The 18,075-nt window shown below is 43.9% G+C and overlaps 1 protein-coding gene across 31 annotated transcripts in view; it reads right to left on the bottom strand.

Moving 5' to 3' along the window:
• Nucleotides 1-2,335: 2,335 nt before the first annotated feature.
• Nucleotides 2,336-18,075, bottom strand: part of LOC135255600 (transcription factor SOX-6-like) — a 200,877-nt gene continuing 185,137 nt past the window's right edge. For 30 of the 31 annotated variants that reach the window (XM_064336985.1, XM_064336984.1, XM_064336994.1 and 27 more), the window contains 3 exons: nucleotides 13,684-13,857; nucleotides 11,314-11,530; nucleotides 2,336-8,426 (listed from right to left, as the gene is read on the bottom strand). In XM_064336985.1, the coding sequence (XP_064193055.1) occupies nucleotides 8,123-8,426; nucleotides 11,314-11,530; nucleotides 13,684-13,857 (695 nt within the window). In that variant the 3' untranslated portion in view covers nucleotides 2,336-8,122. The remainder of the gene's footprint in view (nucleotides 8,427-11,313; nucleotides 11,531-13,683; nucleotides 13,858-18,075) is intronic. The other variant, XM_064337013.1, reaches the window with a different exon arrangement.

Genomic DNA, 18,075 nt, shown 5'->3' with positions numbered 1-18,075 from the left:
TTTTTTAATCACTCAATGAGGGCGGTAGCCTAAGTAAAATTCCTGAGGTTTGTAAGTTTTCAGACCACCAGTAGGCTACTAGTAGCATAGGCTAAATATGCGTTTGCTTCACTCATTGAAGGGGCTCGCCGGCGGCTGCTTATTTCACAACACAGGTAAGGCCCATAAAACGTTCACATTGAGCCATATTCAGACTTGTAAGACTTAACCTACTAAAACGTTATTTAATCAAGGGTAAACGCTTGTTCTAAGCAGTAATCCGACCAGCCTTGTGCGCACCTACTTGTCTGCGATCCAAAGATGATTTCGCGCATTGAACAAAGTTAAAGTTGCTCAGTTCACGCCCACGGCTTGACGAAAACAAGAGCCGTGGAATTCTACATGTAAGACTGTGAATATAGCGTAACTAACCCAATTTCAATCCCAATGGCAAGTCTTTCTGATTTTATTCTAGATACAAAACTGGAGTTAATTTGATTAAACAAATTTTATGTAAATGTATTAAACAAATAACGACATGACAGTAATTCCATTGCTACTATATTAAACATTTGAATCTAGTCAGACAGGTCACGGTAATGGTCTAACAGTGTCCTTTAGTAGCCTACACACCTTTCTAAAAAGTAGGCTATTGAATTGCATTGTAGTTATATGCAGCATTCCCAGATGGGGTATACCAGATATTCCACCTTTTCGGTGTTTATTACTCATGAATGAAACATGCTTAACTCAAGGCGCTCATCTCAGTCTGACATGGACACACCCTCAAACTCCACGCCATGTGTGTATCTAGCTCCCCTTCACGCCTGTTATGCACTCAAGCTTAATGTGCTAAAACTGCCTAGGTGCACAAATTTTCACTTAAATTGACTTTGCGGGCCCATATCTCAGACAGAAATAGGCAGATAAATTTCAGTGTAGGCCTACAAGCTTTTATATCCCACAAAAAAATACAATTTCACAGCACTAGTTCTGTATGTTTATAAGATACTGTTTAATTTTAGGATGCATTTTTGGGACAAGTTTTCATAAGTGCTAATTTGGTAGGTACATTTATGTTTCTATGATACCATCTGTTGCACGATAATAAAAAATATGCTGAAGATTCATTTCAATTTTCTTACCTGGCAATTATTCACATTTAAGATTCAGTACATTAAAAATGTCAGCACTTATTATAAATAAATGATTTATAACTACATAGTTGAAATGGAAGGAGCTGGCATGAAATATTATTTAAGATTCTGTTCCAGCTGAGTGCATGTGTGGGTGTGTGTGAATATATGTGTACCTGTGTGCACATGTGTGTGTGTTCATGTAATGGGTGTACCTGTGTGCACATGTGTGTGTGTTCATGTAATGGTGAGCATACATTCAGCATTTGATTAAAATTTCAACCTAAAGTATCACATTAGCATAGCCTTAACTAGGTAAGTGTATATGTCATTATAAAAAACACATGCAGAGGCTATGGATAAAGTACATTTAATAAGGCCCCAAAATAAATTTTTAATGGGTAAAAAAAAAAAAACCACATTACACATAGGGTGTGAAAGATATTGCCTCAAAAGTTATGATAAAATAAGAATAGTTTTCATATAATTATTTATTCTAAATTATGTATGCTGCGTTAAATGGAAAATGTTATTTAGAAATATTTACTGTGTCAGGGGAATTAATTATATGAGCAGTTACTTTATTGTTAACATTATTCTGACAGTGTCACATATGAGAGTAGCCGAGTAGGAGGTGTATAATAAGTCAGTGTCTCAAGTTAATATTCCACCAGGTCTGCCATTTTGCATGCAATGCTCATGTTTGCCAGGCACAAAAAATTTAAGATTGCATTTCTCTGCTAGTTCGAGTCTGCCAGACTCCTGATGGCACTCTCTCCAAATGTATGCAATTCAATCACATTCAGCTTCACAGGGTTTAAATCTACACTAATATTCCTTGGTCAAAAATGTAAAGTGGCAGGATTACAAACTACTATACAAAAAGTTACTGTAACATGTTCAAGGTGGCAAGAGACTGCCTTAATGCCTCCTAGGCCTGGATTCAATCATCCTTTGTCCTAAATTTTAACTCACAAACAAATACAAGTGTTACTTTTTGTCAATGCAAACAAATGTTTTTAAATTCCCTTTGTCGAACTCACCAAACTTTATTTATAAGGAAAAAGAAAATACAAACTTACATTTGAGAGTCCAACTTAAGGACAAATGTTGATTGAATCCAAACCACAGTCTTGTATTGATTTTATTGATTTATTCAAATCACACTTACACACATGACTTTTGCTAACAATGTGCAGGAACAAACAACCACCAACACCTTAAAACAAAATTTCTCTTTAATTTTGTAAGTGTCAACAGCAGTACAAAAGATGGAGTGATGGTGAGACAATTCTGTTGTTTGTTGTTTGTCGTTCTGTGTTTTTCTTTGTAGGAAAAGGAGGAAACTTGAGGTAAATGAGCTTAAACAGGCAGCCACACAAACCCTCCCCACACCTGCCCCCTACCTCCACCATGTTACTGATTAGGTACACCAACGAATGATGCTACATTACAATATGCCAAAAAAATAACATATACATATCATTCCTGTGGGGGGAAAATACCAAAGGATTTGTACATATGACTAAGGTGCCTAAATACATCAGGTTTTGTCAGTCAACCAGTGTATCGTCTTTGATTTATTAATACTACCAAAAAACAGAGAAGACTGGTCTCTGCGTGTACCACTGTAAAATGATTTTACCTTTAGTTTTTTATAGCTCACATCAATACTGCACATGGAAACCAATGACTCTGCTGGTTTACATTTTGAAGCGAAGCAAAAAACAAAAAAAAAAAATACAAAGTTTTTTTAGTACCCTTTTTTCTCTTGTTTTTTAAACAATAATAACCTTAGCAAATAGCTGTCTTTTTGTACTGTAAAAAGAATGTGAACACAAATGTGATGGCAACCTTTTAAGTTCAATTAAAAACTTTACACTGGACTGTACAAGATATTCTGATAAACTATTTACATTTTCAGACGTAAAACTTTTTTTTTTTCTTCAAAGCAGCAACAGACACTATTTTATTATCTCTAGTAACGCCCTACGATATCTGCCATGGGCATACTGCCCTGCTGAGAGAAGTATTTCTACAAAGAGAACTTGCTTGTAGGAGCCTGCAAGCAGACTGGAAAAAAAAAAAAACCCCAGCAGCCCTACGTTGACAGAGGAGCCACACGCTTGAATAACATAACAATCAAAAAAGAAAGTAAAGTACCATTGATACAACAGCAGGGGGCAGGGTGGGCGGGGAGGGGGGGGGTTGCCCTCCCAACAGCAAAATTGATGCTTGTGAACAGCAGCTAGCATATCAGTCCAGCATGTCAGTGAATTGTGCTGATTAAATTAACACAGAAAACAATCGGACCAATCACACAATGTACACCATAAATTCCAATGTTAGGAAAAAGAAAATAGTTACAGTATTATAAGTTATGTAGTAAGAGCTCACGGGCTTGTCTTCTGTATCTACCTTGATATTACACGGCAAAGACTGCTCGTGTGTTCACAGAAATGCAAAGCAGACTAAGCTTGTCAATAAACTGGGTGGGCTAACTTATTAAACATTAAAATTCTTTAAAAATAAGCCAAATAGGAAAAGCAAAACCAGACAGACAGGGAATGCACACTAAATTTCTGCAATGTGCAGCACACAAACTAATAAATATTTGCACGTCCCCTATAACCTAAGCTTAACAAGAACCTCACTTGTGTTTTCAATAAGATGCCTGTTTAGAGAAAGAGTTACCCACTCAGTTTCTGTAATGATAATAATACTATTAATAATAATGCACCTCCAGAATCTAAATGTAATTTTGTATTTCTGTTATCTATAGTTCCGTCCAATTTTTCCAAATTTGGCACAATTTTACAGCTACCAAAGGTGTTTTCATTGTGGCTTGAAATGCAACTGGACCATTTTAGTAAATGAGATCAAGTCATTTATCAATGTGTTCTCAGTTAAAACACAACACAATGAATGTGTGTTAAGTTTACATAGGTAGATAGATAGGATCGATGGATGGATAGACAGACAGATGGATTTAAAATTGAATCATTAAGTGCTTGTTTTGTACACCAGCCAATGCAATGAAAGATCAAACACTCTTTAAGCATAATGGTGAAAGAGTCATTGCATTGCTGCAGAATTGCACTGAATAAAATGCTATACCTTTCACTTGCATTAGCAAGAGTCTGGTAGAGTACATCAGTTGGACTCTAATATTGTCTTACGCCAGTAAATGACTACTGTTTGCTGAAAAAGTGTAAGATATGTTATTGAAACACAAACAAGTGAGGTGCCCAGCCATCTCAGCTACAGGTCCAATACTGCTCTCTGTCATCATATTTCTAAATTCAGCATCTACATGAGGTACAGTGACTTGTCAGTTTTTTTTCTATAACACAGACCAACATACACTGATGTAAAAAAAAGAAAAAAAAACAGTCAAATACATAACTTATACTTCACTAAGTATTCATGAACAAAAATAGAATTCTATTTTCCTATGTTATATTTACAATTTCAAAAAAATTCTACAATGAGATGGTAAATTCTAGAAGAAAAATGCAAAACCAAAAAAAGAAACTTTGTTTTCAGCTCCAAATCGGGTTCAGTTCTCACTGTTTTTCTTCTTTATTTTCTGATTGTCCTTTAATTATGCTGTATTGACACTTTTTAGAGCCACCACTGGCTAATAAATACAATAAAATGTCTATATGCACTATATAGCTTCAAATACAACATACAACACAAACATACTTGACCAATAAAAATGCATTTCTGGAGTCCGGTGTATCTCAGTTGACCAGCTATGTTAGCCTTTAGGCGGGTGTTCTGAACAGTTTCCCTCTGGTAGCAGTGGAGCTAAAACAAAGTGTCCATTCATAACATGTTTTTTTTTTTTTGCATAAATAAACAAAATAACTAGACAGAAAAAAACCAAGTCAAAATCTGGCAACCGTGAGACAAGCCCACATGAGTCCAAACTGGTGACTTTGTTCATGCCGTTTTTTTCTCTCTCGCTCTCTCGCTCGCTCTCATACAACAGCTTCACATTAGTCAGAATTGATAAAAAATACCATTTATATCCAGTGCTTATAACACTTATCAAACAATGTCTCTGTGAGAGTTTAACTTTTTTCTTATTTTTTTTTTGTTTTGTTTGTTTGTTTATTGTTTGTTTGTAATACAAGCGCAATCAAGTTTCAGTCCCGCGAACGGCCGTTTTTTCCTCAAACCTCCATCCTGGCATGGCCATTAAGAGCAGACAAATCACGTACCTATCGACCAGCAAACGGAATAAACACAACCTACCACACCTAGAACTGTTGGCCTGTGTACAGCGGGAGAAAATTCAGTTTGTTTTAAAGAGTAAAACAAATCATAATCATTTCCCGGAAAAGAAAAAAAAATTAAAACATGGAAATGGAATTGAGATGGAACTGATTATCCTGTTTGCAAGGGTGGGGTATGTTTCAAAAAATTTGATTGACAAGCTCTAAGCGAGTGGAAACTAGAAAACAAAGGAAAGAGAATAGAGAAAGCCGTCAGTGCCATTTTTTTTAAATGCAGGAAATCATACAGTGATCATCAGTGCCAGCCGTGGCAGGTAAACACATCTCCTAATCACTCTGTTTCCTGGGGGGGGTGGGGGACGGGGTGGGGGTGGGGGTGGGGGGGCGGCTGTTCAAGGGCGTAGGGAAAATAAGGGGATTCATACATTAATAATGGCGTATTTGAGCTGATACCCACTCCTCCGTCATTTTAATAATCCCCCACAGCTTGATGTACTTGTTCCATCTGCTCGCCGGCATCTCGCTGGCCCGGCCAGGCCTGGGCCCAGCCGAGGCCCATCGGAGGGAGGGCACAATGAGACAGCGTGCCGGGGAGAGCCCCATCTCTCCTGCCCCTCCAAAGCAGATGGCTGCCCCTTGGGGCAGGGGTTGCCGTGGGCACGGGGGCGGATGTGGGGGCTGGACGGGGATGGAAGTGTTGGACTGGCCCAGCTACACAGGTGGGGCGGGGGGGGGGGCAAAGCGCCCCAATGCCAAATCGCACAGCCTTGAGCGCTGACCACCTCGCTGCTGACCGCCTTGACCGCTGATCACCTCTGCTGGTCGGCTGGTCCAGGGAAAAGCCGCAGAGGAAGGGGCCTTGTGCCCTTCAGGAGATAAAGAGGGACACCGCTCCTTCAGGCCTGTTCGGCAGGGATGTGGGTTTAATGCTGAGATAAGCTATTTATTACCCCCCACGTTAATATTAATGAATAATGCGGTCTTACAGCACGTTGACCCGGTGGAACGGAACTAATCTAACGCGTATATTATTTCTCCAGGATAAAACAGAAGAAGTTGATGGAAGCTATGTTGTTGCCGAGTGGGTCAGAATCGATCTTAGTTTAAACTTAGGTTAAAGTTAAGACTTAATGTAACAAACATTGTATTTCTCGTGAACACAACAGATGACACTGAACTACCCTTAAGGACTGTTTGTTGTAAAAATGAGTGATGCTGTCCTGGCTGCTGGTGGTACCGCATGTGCAGTGACCTCTGGGTGTTCACCTGTTTTTCTCCGGGGAAACTTAGCTGCCTGTTCTATTTGGACAAAACGAGTTTCTCTTAAGACTTAAGGAGAGCGTAGCTTTAAGACTCAGAAGTTGATTAAGATTTACAGTTTCCACACAGACTCGGCTGCGAGGAGGAAAGTCTCCCGTAAGGTAAAGGAATTTAAAACGTCACGTCCCGCTGAAGAGGCACAAGCGTTTAAAAGGAGCGCGCTCGCCCCACGCCGTACCGCGGCGACCAGCGACTGTAACGCCACCAAAGCTGCCTTTTCCCGCTCTTTCCAGCTGGGCAGACCGGAACGCGTTTGGCCCCTCGGCATTCTGGGCTCATCACAATCGCCGCCGTTAAGACCTCAGCGGGTGAGACTGGACTGAGAAGGCAGCGTAGGGACGGCTGGGCGGATGATCACTGTATCGGTCTCTCCCAGAGCACTGCTGGGCTCTGTGGCACATACAGACGGGCTGGAGTGGTGCAGCACTACAGCGACCACCGCCCCCCCCCCCCCCCCCCCAAAGAAAAGCAAGGAAAAAATGTGACTGCGTCTGCATCCACATTCCTGAGCACTTTACCGAGGACTGTGAAAGGGAGCTGCTTCTTCCTTACGTTGTGTCGTTAAGATTGTCTAAGACTCTCGCAGTGCCTGCTTTAAGACTTACACATTTTAAGATGTATGTGATGGAAGGTTATGAAAAGTTTGGCACATCTTGATTTAATGCTGGAAAATACAAAAAACTACTTAATAATAATAATAATAATAATAATAATAATAATAATCAGGGAGTCTAATGCATTCTCTTTGTGCGTGTTAGCGCACTGGTGGACTGGTTTCTGTGTTTTATCTTTATGAAATTTCAGAATACTTTTTTCTCTCTCTGTATTTTTTCTTAAATAGTTCAGGTTAAAAACACATTCACAAGCTGTTGGCTGGCACAGCATACCTGAGTGAGAATATATTACCCAATCAAAACAGTAAATTAAGCTAATAAAAGCATTCAAAAGAAAATATATATGAATATATTCATAAGAACAAAAAATGTAAGACTGTGAGAGCTATGGATTCATATTAAATGTTAAATTTCAAGTCCTGACATCCAAAGTTGAACAGACAAAAAAAAAAATCTGTGTCAAAATGTCCATGAACAAAAAAACAAAAAAAAAAACAGAGAAAATGAAATGGGAAAACTTAAAACAAACATACTGCTTCACACTTAAAGAAACGCTTAAGACCAACAGCTGAATGTGGGTGAGCCACATGTGCATGCAGGCTCGGATGGAGTACATGTTCAGAAAGGGAGCTTTGCTCTTCAATTGTCGTTTTTTTCCTTTCATTATTATTCTTCTTTGCCTTTGTTATTTCGTTCTTCCGTCTCTTTCTCTCTCCCCCTCTCCCTCTCTCACTCTGGTTCTCTCCGGTATGAATCTGTGGACGTGTTGCTGGGTTTGGCCGTGGGGGGCGTTGGGGGGGGGGGGGGGTATCAGGGTCGTAGGGCGGACTCAGTTGGCGCTAACAGGCTCCCTGGTCTCGGTGTCGCTGCTGTAGTCCGATTTGGGCTCGTCCTCGAAGTCCTCGTACATGTCCATGTCGTCGTCGCCGTTGACGGGGTCGCCGCTCACCATGGCCCCCGGCTCCAGCTTCAGGCCGTAGGTGCTCTGGATGACGGGGATGGCGGGCTCCGGGCTGGCCGAGGCGCTGGAGCAGTCTGACGTCATCTGCGGAGAGGGCGTGGCGGTAGCCATGGCGATGGCGCCGGGGTAGACCACGCCCCCGCTGGTGGTGATGGGAATCTGTGGCTGCTGCCTGCATGGGCACACAGACAAAGAGGCACAAACAGGGGGAGCACAGAGAGAGAGAGAGGAGAGTTAGGACAGAGTTCTGAGACAGGGAAAGCTCTATAGATTAGTGCTCCCAACCCCCTGCTCCTGAGCAGAAGCAGGATCTGTTGGATTTTGTTTTCACCTTAATATCAGCAACCAATTTAGACCCAAGAAACCATGTGTTAACTGTATAGTGAACTGCTTTGATTTGGACCCACTAGGAGTGAGACCCCAAGCACCCTGTTTTAACCAATAGCTTTTTCTAAGCCTGTCAAAACTTTTCCCCAATTCGGAATTTCTAGTTGAACTCCCTTTGAGTCACCTCTGTGTAACCCACATAGCAAGGAGAACTGCAGCTGAAGAGAATTCTTTATTTATTTATGTATTTATTCCTTCCTTTCTGGGCATATCTCCTGCAGTTTTTAAGCTAGACAATCGTCTTTGCTGTGGAGACCTCTTTCGACTGGTTCAAAAACACAGATGCAGTAACGTTCACTGTTGCAGCTTTACTGAGTCACCTGAGCCACTCAGGAGTTCCAGGGCCCCTTCAGCCTTTGATTAGTTTTAATTGTCTTTTATAGCCCCCAATTCACATTCACTTCAGACACACAAATGTTCCGTAAGGAACATGTGAAACGTGTATCAAACAAAACATTAAAAGGGGGAAAGAACGCTGAAGCCATATATCACTCGTCTCAACCCCCAAGGCTCGTCACTTTAAGCGCTGTAATTGAGAAGGTTAACCTAAGTTTTTCTTTTCGAGCAATATATTCACAGTTTGGAGCGAAAATGATTTTGGAGAAGGTTTGGCAGCACAGTTCTGAATTCAACTGGGAAAGTGGTTTTGCGATACAAAGCCAATTGGTAGCTCCCACACACACACACATGCATGTATACACACACACGCGCACACACGCGCACACACACACACACACACACACACATACATGTATACACACACACGCGCACACACACTCTCACACACACACACACTCTCACACACACACGCGCACACACACACACTCACACACTCTCACACACACACACACGCACACACACCACCACACACACACAGACACACACACACTCACACACACACACACACACACACGCACACACACACACACACACACACACGCCACCCCGTACCACCACACACACACACACCGCACACACACACATGCATGTATACACACACGCACACACACACACACACACACACTGTTATTTGCAGCCTGACTGGAACTCCAGAGTGTGTTTCTCACTGGCGAAGTGGGAGCACCTGGAGGAGACGTCTCACTGACCGCACACAATAAATTATGAGTTTTTTCCAGCTTCCCCTTCCTTCATTACTTGTGTTTTATATCCTGTAATAATGTCTGTATCCAGTCTCTCTGCCTTCTGACCGCTATTGTCCTAATTCGATAAATTACGAGCATTTCAAAATGGCTGGAAATGAAAGCCGTGCCACTTGCAGACTCGTTGGGAGTTGGGGGGGAACTCATTTTTAACGGGACCGCTAATGTTTTTTTATAGGGAGGCTGCGACCGTTTTTCACCGCTGTCCCCAGACACGTAATGAGGGGGTAACAAACACTCACGGAAAAAGGACAACTTGTTATTGTTTAACGGGACCGCTCATTCGGGTCGCGTGAGAGGGAGGCTCGTATATCAGCGGGTAACAGGACCCAACGAGCTGCGGTGTTAATGCAATCAGCTCGGCATTACCGGGCCAGCGGCCTCCTGCGAGATGCTGCTGCACACAACCGCTCAGGAGAGAAAGCGCTGGAACACTGCCCTTTCTGTGTCTCTCTCCTCTCAGGGCACACCGGGGAAACTCTGCTCACATTAATGTAATTAACTGTCTGTGACACTGCGATCAAACAATTAAAGCATAACAGTATTTACTGTAAAATCTGGTGTCTAATTCTGATCGCCCTCACGGGGCCATACGCACAACGGCAGAGGCATCTGGACAGTGTAGTTTAAATTGTTTGTTCAACAGGATATTTAATTCTACATGCATCATTCCAAATGTCTATTTAAAAAAAATAAAAAGGCTTTCTTTGCGCTATCACTGGGCAATGTCATTCACTCCCATTTACGATTTGTGCTACTAAGTCTCTCCCAGAATGCCACGGGGGCTGTGGTGAGGCTGTCTCCTTGGCAGGGCTTGACATTAACATTTTGGCTCACCAGTGCTCTCATGGGAGTTGTAGTATCATGTAGCTAGCTTTCAGCACAACCTGCAATAAAGGCTATCTTTAACAAAACATGCGCTTCAAGATTGTTTAAATTGCAAAACCTGTGTATTGCAGATCTTCACCATGTGTTAGTGCGGAGAACGAAGAGTGCATGTATCCACAATTTTAAAAAATGTTGATAAAAGGTGCACAATTTTGCGATGCAAATAAAAATTATTTTATTACTCACCTGGCTGAACTGGCTATAGCTGTTGGTACTGAGCATTATGTGAACAAATGTGCTTATATTCAGTCAAAAACATCAACGTTGAAGCTCTGCTGATATACTATATTTATTTTTTTACTTTTACTTTTACTGCAATTACTGAAGCCAGAACAAGTGGCCAAGTGGATGGGCAAATGCCGGGATGAGCACACCGTGTGCAGCCAGTGCTCATGGGAGATGTAGTATCATGTAGTATCACCTCGAATTGACTCATTGAATTGACCTGAAATTGAATTAACTATTTCAGATGCTTTTATTAAACTACAAAAAAAAAAATTTCTCACAGAAAATGTGGCCAGTAGAGGGGTGAGTGGGTTACTGCCGAATTGCGCGGTGGTTAATGTCAAGCCCTGCGCCCTGGCGGTTTTTCCCTACGCTGTGGGCCTGTGGCCATGCACCTACCCAACAGTGAAGAACTGCCGCATCTCCTGCCTCCGTGAGCGCATCATCTGCTTGTACTCGCCTATGCGCAGCTTCTTGCCGTCGATGATGCAGGTGCGCTTCGGGCGGGGCTTGTACTTGTAGTTGGGGTACTTCTCCAGGTGGATCTTGCTCAGCCGCGCCTGCTCCTCGTAGTAGGGCTGCTTCTCCTGGTTAGTCATGGCCTTCCAGCGGGAGCCTGCCGTCGCCACAGGGAACGGGCGGAGAGGAAAAAGAACGGCGTTAAGGAAGACGCGACTGAGCGAGGGTGTTCAGGCTCGGTGTATTTAGTGTAGCTTTGTTTTTCAGCAGATTAAAAATGTGAGCACAGCCAAGAGTCTGGCTTAAATCAACAGCGCGTACTCCCTCCCCACTCCCAGTTTACCGAGTCTCTAATAATGAGACAAGCTTGATAGTAAAGCGAAGGAAAGATCGAAAGACTGGATTACTAACATGGATATTATGAGATTAAAGGAGATTAAATTCGACAGCTGTTTACTCTATAAATTAAATAATCACATCCGGTACAATGATTGTGTTTTTTTGTGTGCGTGTGTATGTGTGTGTGAGTGTGTGTGTGTGTGTGAGGGAGAGAGACTCAGAAGCATACAGGGTAATTTCAGTGAGAAGTGCACACATCTGCTCACTTGCATCACAGCGCATTCTGTGCCAAACACACGAGACGCACGCACACACACACACACACACCCCACACACACACACACGCACGCACACACACCACACACACACACACACACACACACACACACACACACACACACTAGGCCCGGTCTCTAAGCCTGGGGTTTCCAGTCTCATCAACTCGGAGAACCATCAGTTGTTTTATTTCTGTATTTTTTTTCAGCGCTACTATTTTTTCACTGACGCAGCAAGCACCCTCCTGCCCGCCCCGCCCTCCCCCCCCCCCCGCATTAGACGCACAACAAGCCAGTAAATATTTAGCAAATCCGTGGTGCCCCGCCGCGGCGTGACGGGACTTTTAGCAGCGGTGATCTACGGGCTGCCGGGGCAGAGGGAAGCGACCCATTTAGCCGTGTCATTTTTCATAATGTATAACGCCTGTCTGAAGGGGCGGTAAATCCTTCTGAGCAGGGGTGGGGGGGGGGTTGGACTGACGGAAGTACAATGATGCAGGGGTCCCGCACTGTGACAGATCCCTCCACCCCCCCCCGGCCCGCTGCACTGGGACACGCGTGTACAGCACAGCCGCACTGTGAGAGCCACAGCCATTTAATGCACTGACTGCATACACATCTCAGTCATCTTAAAATGGCTGTATGTAAAGACTACATTTTGCCTTTATGCGAAGCAAAGCATTGTATTTAAATATATTTTTTGTGTGTTTTTAAATGACAGAATTACCATTAATTGCACTACAGTGCCACACAATCATGGTGTGTTTTCGTGTAGAAAAACAACTTTCAATGCGAAACGCTCAGTGGAGGCAGTTTTGCTTTTTCCATCTGAAACTGCTTCCCGTGTATCAGAGCTGGATTACACTGGTACACAGTTTGGTTTTTCGGTCTCGAACAGTGTGAGTCTTTAGTTTTTTTTACGCAGCCATTTTACTAGTGCACTGTTTCAGGGCTTTATGAATGGCGTTCTGTTTCGTGTTGTTAATAACACAGAGCTTTTAAACACCACACAGTTATCACTATCGCCAAAAGCCAAACAGCAAACTGCTTATGCGCAGCTGAAAGGCTTTTCAGTCAAGAATGCACTTAGATTTGATGAAGAAGAGACACAGATTAAGTTAGTTAAACAAATTATATTTTTTTAAATTTAAAACTCATATAAAGATATTTAAATCAGTTTAACCAAATATGTGTCCCTTCATACAATCTTATATACTAATGCAAAACTATAAATATTTCCAAGGTAGAACTACTATATAAATCATAAAAAATATAAACCCTCAAAAATATTATATATTTAGTTAGTTTTTTTTTTTTTTGGGTACCTGAGTTCTTCACATGATCATTTTATCACTAACATATATAATAATATTCACCATTGACACTAAACACTATTAGTGTATTCTTATTGCAAAAAATAATTACATTTTGGGTTCAGTAATAACTACCAAACTTACAAGATCAAACTGTAAAACAGCTTAAAATTTCAGTACTCTAGTATAAATTTTCCCAGTTTTGGTCCAGGGTGATATTTTTCCGCTTTAAGAAACATTTTTTTTTTGTATTTCGATATTTCATAAATTACAGATGATGGAAGAGCCAGTTGAGGGATGGGGGCCTGACGAAGAAAGGAGGCGGGGTCAGCTGCGAGATGAGGGCGTGGCCAGCAGAGCGGGTGGAGGCGGAGCCGTCTTACCGAGGATCTTGCTGATGTTGGAGTTGTGCATGTCGGGGAAGGCCTGCAGGATCTTCCTCCGCTCGTCCTTGGCCCACACCATGAAGGCGTTCATGGGCCGCTTGATGTGCGGCTCGTTGCTGTTGCGTCCCCGCGCTTCCCTGTACACCCGAGCCTCCGTAGTGCTGGCGCCTCCTGCTGGCCAAAGACAGCGCTGCTGCCGATTATCTGCATAGCCACCGAAATCCGAAATGGAGATCAACGCTACGGTTTCACCAGGAAGGGAAAGTAAAGGGAGATTCTTCATTCTCCCTTTTCAAAGGAGCAGGAGCAAACCACCCACCCCACAGCAACTAGAACTGGAGAGAGCAGATCACAAAGTCACACTACCATGCTGAGCGTGTCAAGCAACAAAGTCCAGTGAGCAGACTGAGGTACCAATGCGTCAGAAGGAATAAATGCGTACAGCACTTCTCACTGGTGTTCCACACAGTTAAGTTTTAGTATGTAAAACAGGCTGAGGACAACACAGACACAAGCAACCTCAAGTCTTCCCTCCCTCCAGTTGGCATACACAGCTCACAGGTCACACCTCACATGGCCCGTACACCGAAAGCAGGCTTCTGTTTTCGTAGTGTGTGTGTGTGTGTGTGTGTGTGTGTGTGTGTGTGAGTTCGTGTGTGTGTGTGTGTGTGTGTGTGTGTGTGTGAGTGCGTATGTGTGTGTGTGTGTGTGTGTGTGAGTGCGTATGTGTGTGTGAGTGCGTATGTGTGTGCATGCGTGGGGGCCATGTGCATGGACAGCCTTGATCCTGCGCTCTGACACTGCTGACCAGATGGAGGCGCCGTTCCCCTGGATCCCATTGTACAGAGCACTGGTTCCTGTAAATCCATTCTCACCGGTTCATGTTTAACAGTCATGCCCACATATTTATAAGCTATAAAGGCTTCTCTTTATATGGCAATCCAGTGCATCCACACTGTCATGGTGAATCAGGCTGGGGAGTGGGGCTCTGAGGGTCTCCAGGCAGCACAGGCTTCTGTTTTAGCCTAGGGCCACAGCAGCACAGAGCCACAGCAGCCCACTGCCACAGCAGACCAGAGCAGCCCAGAGCAGCCCACTGCCACAGCAGACCAGAGCAGCCCAGAGCAGCCCACTGCCACAGCAGACCAGAGCAGCCCAGAGCAGCCCACTGCCACAGCAGACGAGAGCAGCCCAGAGCAGCCCACTGCCACAGCAGCCCAGAGCCACAGCAGCCCACTGCCACAGGCCCTACTGTACACGCCTGCAGTGCACACACACCCACAATGCCTTTCACTGGGACTAACAGTTCACCCAAAGATCCTACTTTAAATATGTCACACACAGGAACATAGCCATAGAACACACGCACACACAAATACACTCACACACATACAAACACACGTGCACACACTAACACAAACGTAGACATACACATATGCATACGCATAGACACAAATGCACTGATCCACACACAAACCTACAAACATGCGCAGACACACACACACACACATTCTCGTTTTCGCTCCGGTGGTCTGGCACTTGTTGGCAGAGAACAGACAGGCTCTTGATCCGGTGACCACCCTGGCACCCCCCCCCCCCGCCCCCCCCCCCCCATGCCGCGCCGGGCCCGGCTGCTCCGAGCCGTCAGGATGCGGGGATAATACACTACCTCTCCGCCACCGTCGCCCCCCACAGTACATTAATTTCATTTAGCACGCGCTAACCGCACAGGATGAATTGATTTCACTTTGTGCGGTTTTGACAGCCGTGTTTATTGTGCAGTGAAATGTGGCGTGGCGCGGGGGGCTGACAGTATCCATCAGCGCGGGGCAATCTGCTGCCTGTCGGCCCAGATGAAGGCATCCATTACGCCGGGAGCCGGGCGCTCGTTCAGACACGACAGCCACTGTCTGCTCTCGCCGATCGCGCGCTTTAATTTACGAGGCCCCCCTATCCACCCCCCCCCCCCATACCCCTCCCCCACCCACCCACACCATTACTCCAGCGCCTGACACTGATTCAGCAATTTATATACTGGCACGCAACATGTAAGAGCAGAGGTGAACATAACACAAACAAAATCACTGCAGCCCTTCAATCAGGCTCGGGTTCAATTTGTTTACAGAATGGATTAAAAAAAAAAAAGGCCGGGATTCTGATTCGGGGTCCAGGGTGTCCTGGAACAAAACTGAGCATGTACTTAAAATGTTCTTTTTTTGTATTTTAAGGCATTCCCTTTCTCGTTCTTTAATTGAAAAATCAAGCCTATGCCAATAAGAGCCAGATATCCACACCCTTCCGCCGCTCTCTCCTTAAGTAACTAGGCTGCCCCTTTTGTTTGGGGACTAAATGGATCCAGGCCCCTCCAAGACAATCAATCATCTTAAAAAAAAGAAGAAGAGAAACCAGGCCGCACGGCCGAACCTCATTCTGTGTGATGTGTCAGGCTGGGGGTGGGGCTGGGGGTGGGGGGAGGGGGTGGGGTGCAGGCACGGGTGGTCCCTGATGGAGCTCAGCCATCACGATTGACCCTTAATCAAACCCAGCCTACGAGCTGTGGGCCTGAGCCAGTGCATAGCAGCCCGCCCCCCCCACCCCACCCCCCCAAGGAGAATATGCATTTACCCCACGCTCTGTTGTACCACAATAAAGCGAATCAAAACAATGTGAACAGAAATGTAGAAATTATTTACAAATTAGCATTCATTTATTTCCCATCCGACAGACGCTAGGAAGCGCCTGGTTAGGTGAGTGATTGTGTAAATAAATACAGATGTTTAGCTCTGACAGGGGCTGCCCCCCCCCAGGGCACGCACGGGTGTGTGTGTGTGTGTGTGTGTGTGTGTGTGTGTGTATGGGGGAGTTTAATAGGGTTTATTGTGATTTATGAGCCCCAGCCAGTGTTCACTGTGACAGAGTGATGCGTGAATCTCTTTTTAATACATCTCTTGTGACAGTTGGGCAAACAGTGGGGGGGGGGTTCCCACAATATGGAAGGAGAATAAGAAAACAGACGGTAATTGTAGACTGCTAATTATAACTGCCTAGTTATTGTTCATATTTTAGCTATTTATAACATGCAAATGTACACTTTAGGTATACAGTCGCTTTGGCAATATGATGCTGATGTTTGGGCTTGTGAAGGGGAAACCGTATTTAAATTTAAGAGAGAGAGAGAGAGAGTGACAGAGAGGGGTAGGGGGTTGAGGTGGCCCGGTAGACCCCCGTACCTGTTCGCTGCAGGTCTACACTCGCCCAGGTGTGGGGCACGTGTCACAGAATCCCGGTTTCATAACAACCCGAAAAAATCTAATTCCGCCAAGCAAGAAGCCACCTAAACCTGTGTGCCCCCTTTGAGAGCACAGATAAAAAGCCTTCACAGAGGTCACAGAAGCTGACAACAGGGGGTCCATACCGGAGGAGCAGAAACCCGTCACCAGATGTAACTCAACGTCCAATACCTTCACGTCACCGCTCAAATTTCTGCTAATTAAAACATTACGAACTGCAAAATGATTTAAGACTTCAAAGTAGCTGATCTGTGCTTTTTTTCTTTTGCGCTTCTCCACACTGTTTTTGAATTTCTGCTGCGCTTGAAATTCACAGCAGAATCCAACTTGTAAGGTGGTGATTCAACTTGTAAGGTGTCACCACCTGCATGATATCTCCGTGGCTTTTTTTTTTTTGGTGCGGCTCACCTTGCATGCCTCCCAGATTTCAGTGTGCCGTGTTAAATTCCTTTTTCTAGCTCCAGTCATTCAGACCGCCTCAATAAATCCTGGCCTACAGTCACACTGCCCTTTGTGTTATAACAGGAGCCGGGAAAAATAAACTCAGAGTCTAGAGCTCCAGAAAATAAAGGGGTATGTGGAAAAGACTAGAGAAGCATGATTATAAATACTAGAAATTTGATTTCAAAATTACAATTTCCAGCACCCTATCCCCCCAAAAAATTTAATAAAAATAAAATTGAACCCCAAACAGTTAAAAATAAGTATTTTGGTGTGTTTGACGTATTGCATAATTATCAATAAATGTGAAACATTTTTTTAAAAAATTTACAAGGAGGTCAATGGAATAAAAATAACTTTGTAAAATAATTCAGAATGGCTGTCATAAAACAACAGTACATTATCATGTTTTAACAATAATACTTTTCTCTTTTATGTAATGTTCCTTTGAGCCCGTCCCAGCAGCCTTGGGGAAAAGGACAGAACATTCTCATGGCTTACTGCAGGCTACAGGAAAGGAAAAAAAACGAAATCACAGTCATTGTTTCATAACAGCACTGAGCTGTGGTACAGTAAGAACACTGTAGTTATACAGTAGTTCTGCCCATTTGGAGTACGTCGAGCATTAATGGCCAGCTAATCGACCCCTCCCATTTTA

This window comes from Anguilla rostrata, chromosome 5 (genome assembly GCF_018555375.3).
Source record: "Anguilla rostrata isolate EN2019 chromosome 5, ASM1855537v3, whole genome shotgun sequence".
Taxonomy (NCBI): domain Eukaryota; kingdom Metazoa; phylum Chordata; class Actinopteri; order Anguilliformes; family Anguillidae; genus Anguilla; species Anguilla rostrata.
The sequence above is the reverse complement of the archived record's forward strand: the minus strand, read 5'-3'. Positions and strand labels throughout refer to the sequence as shown.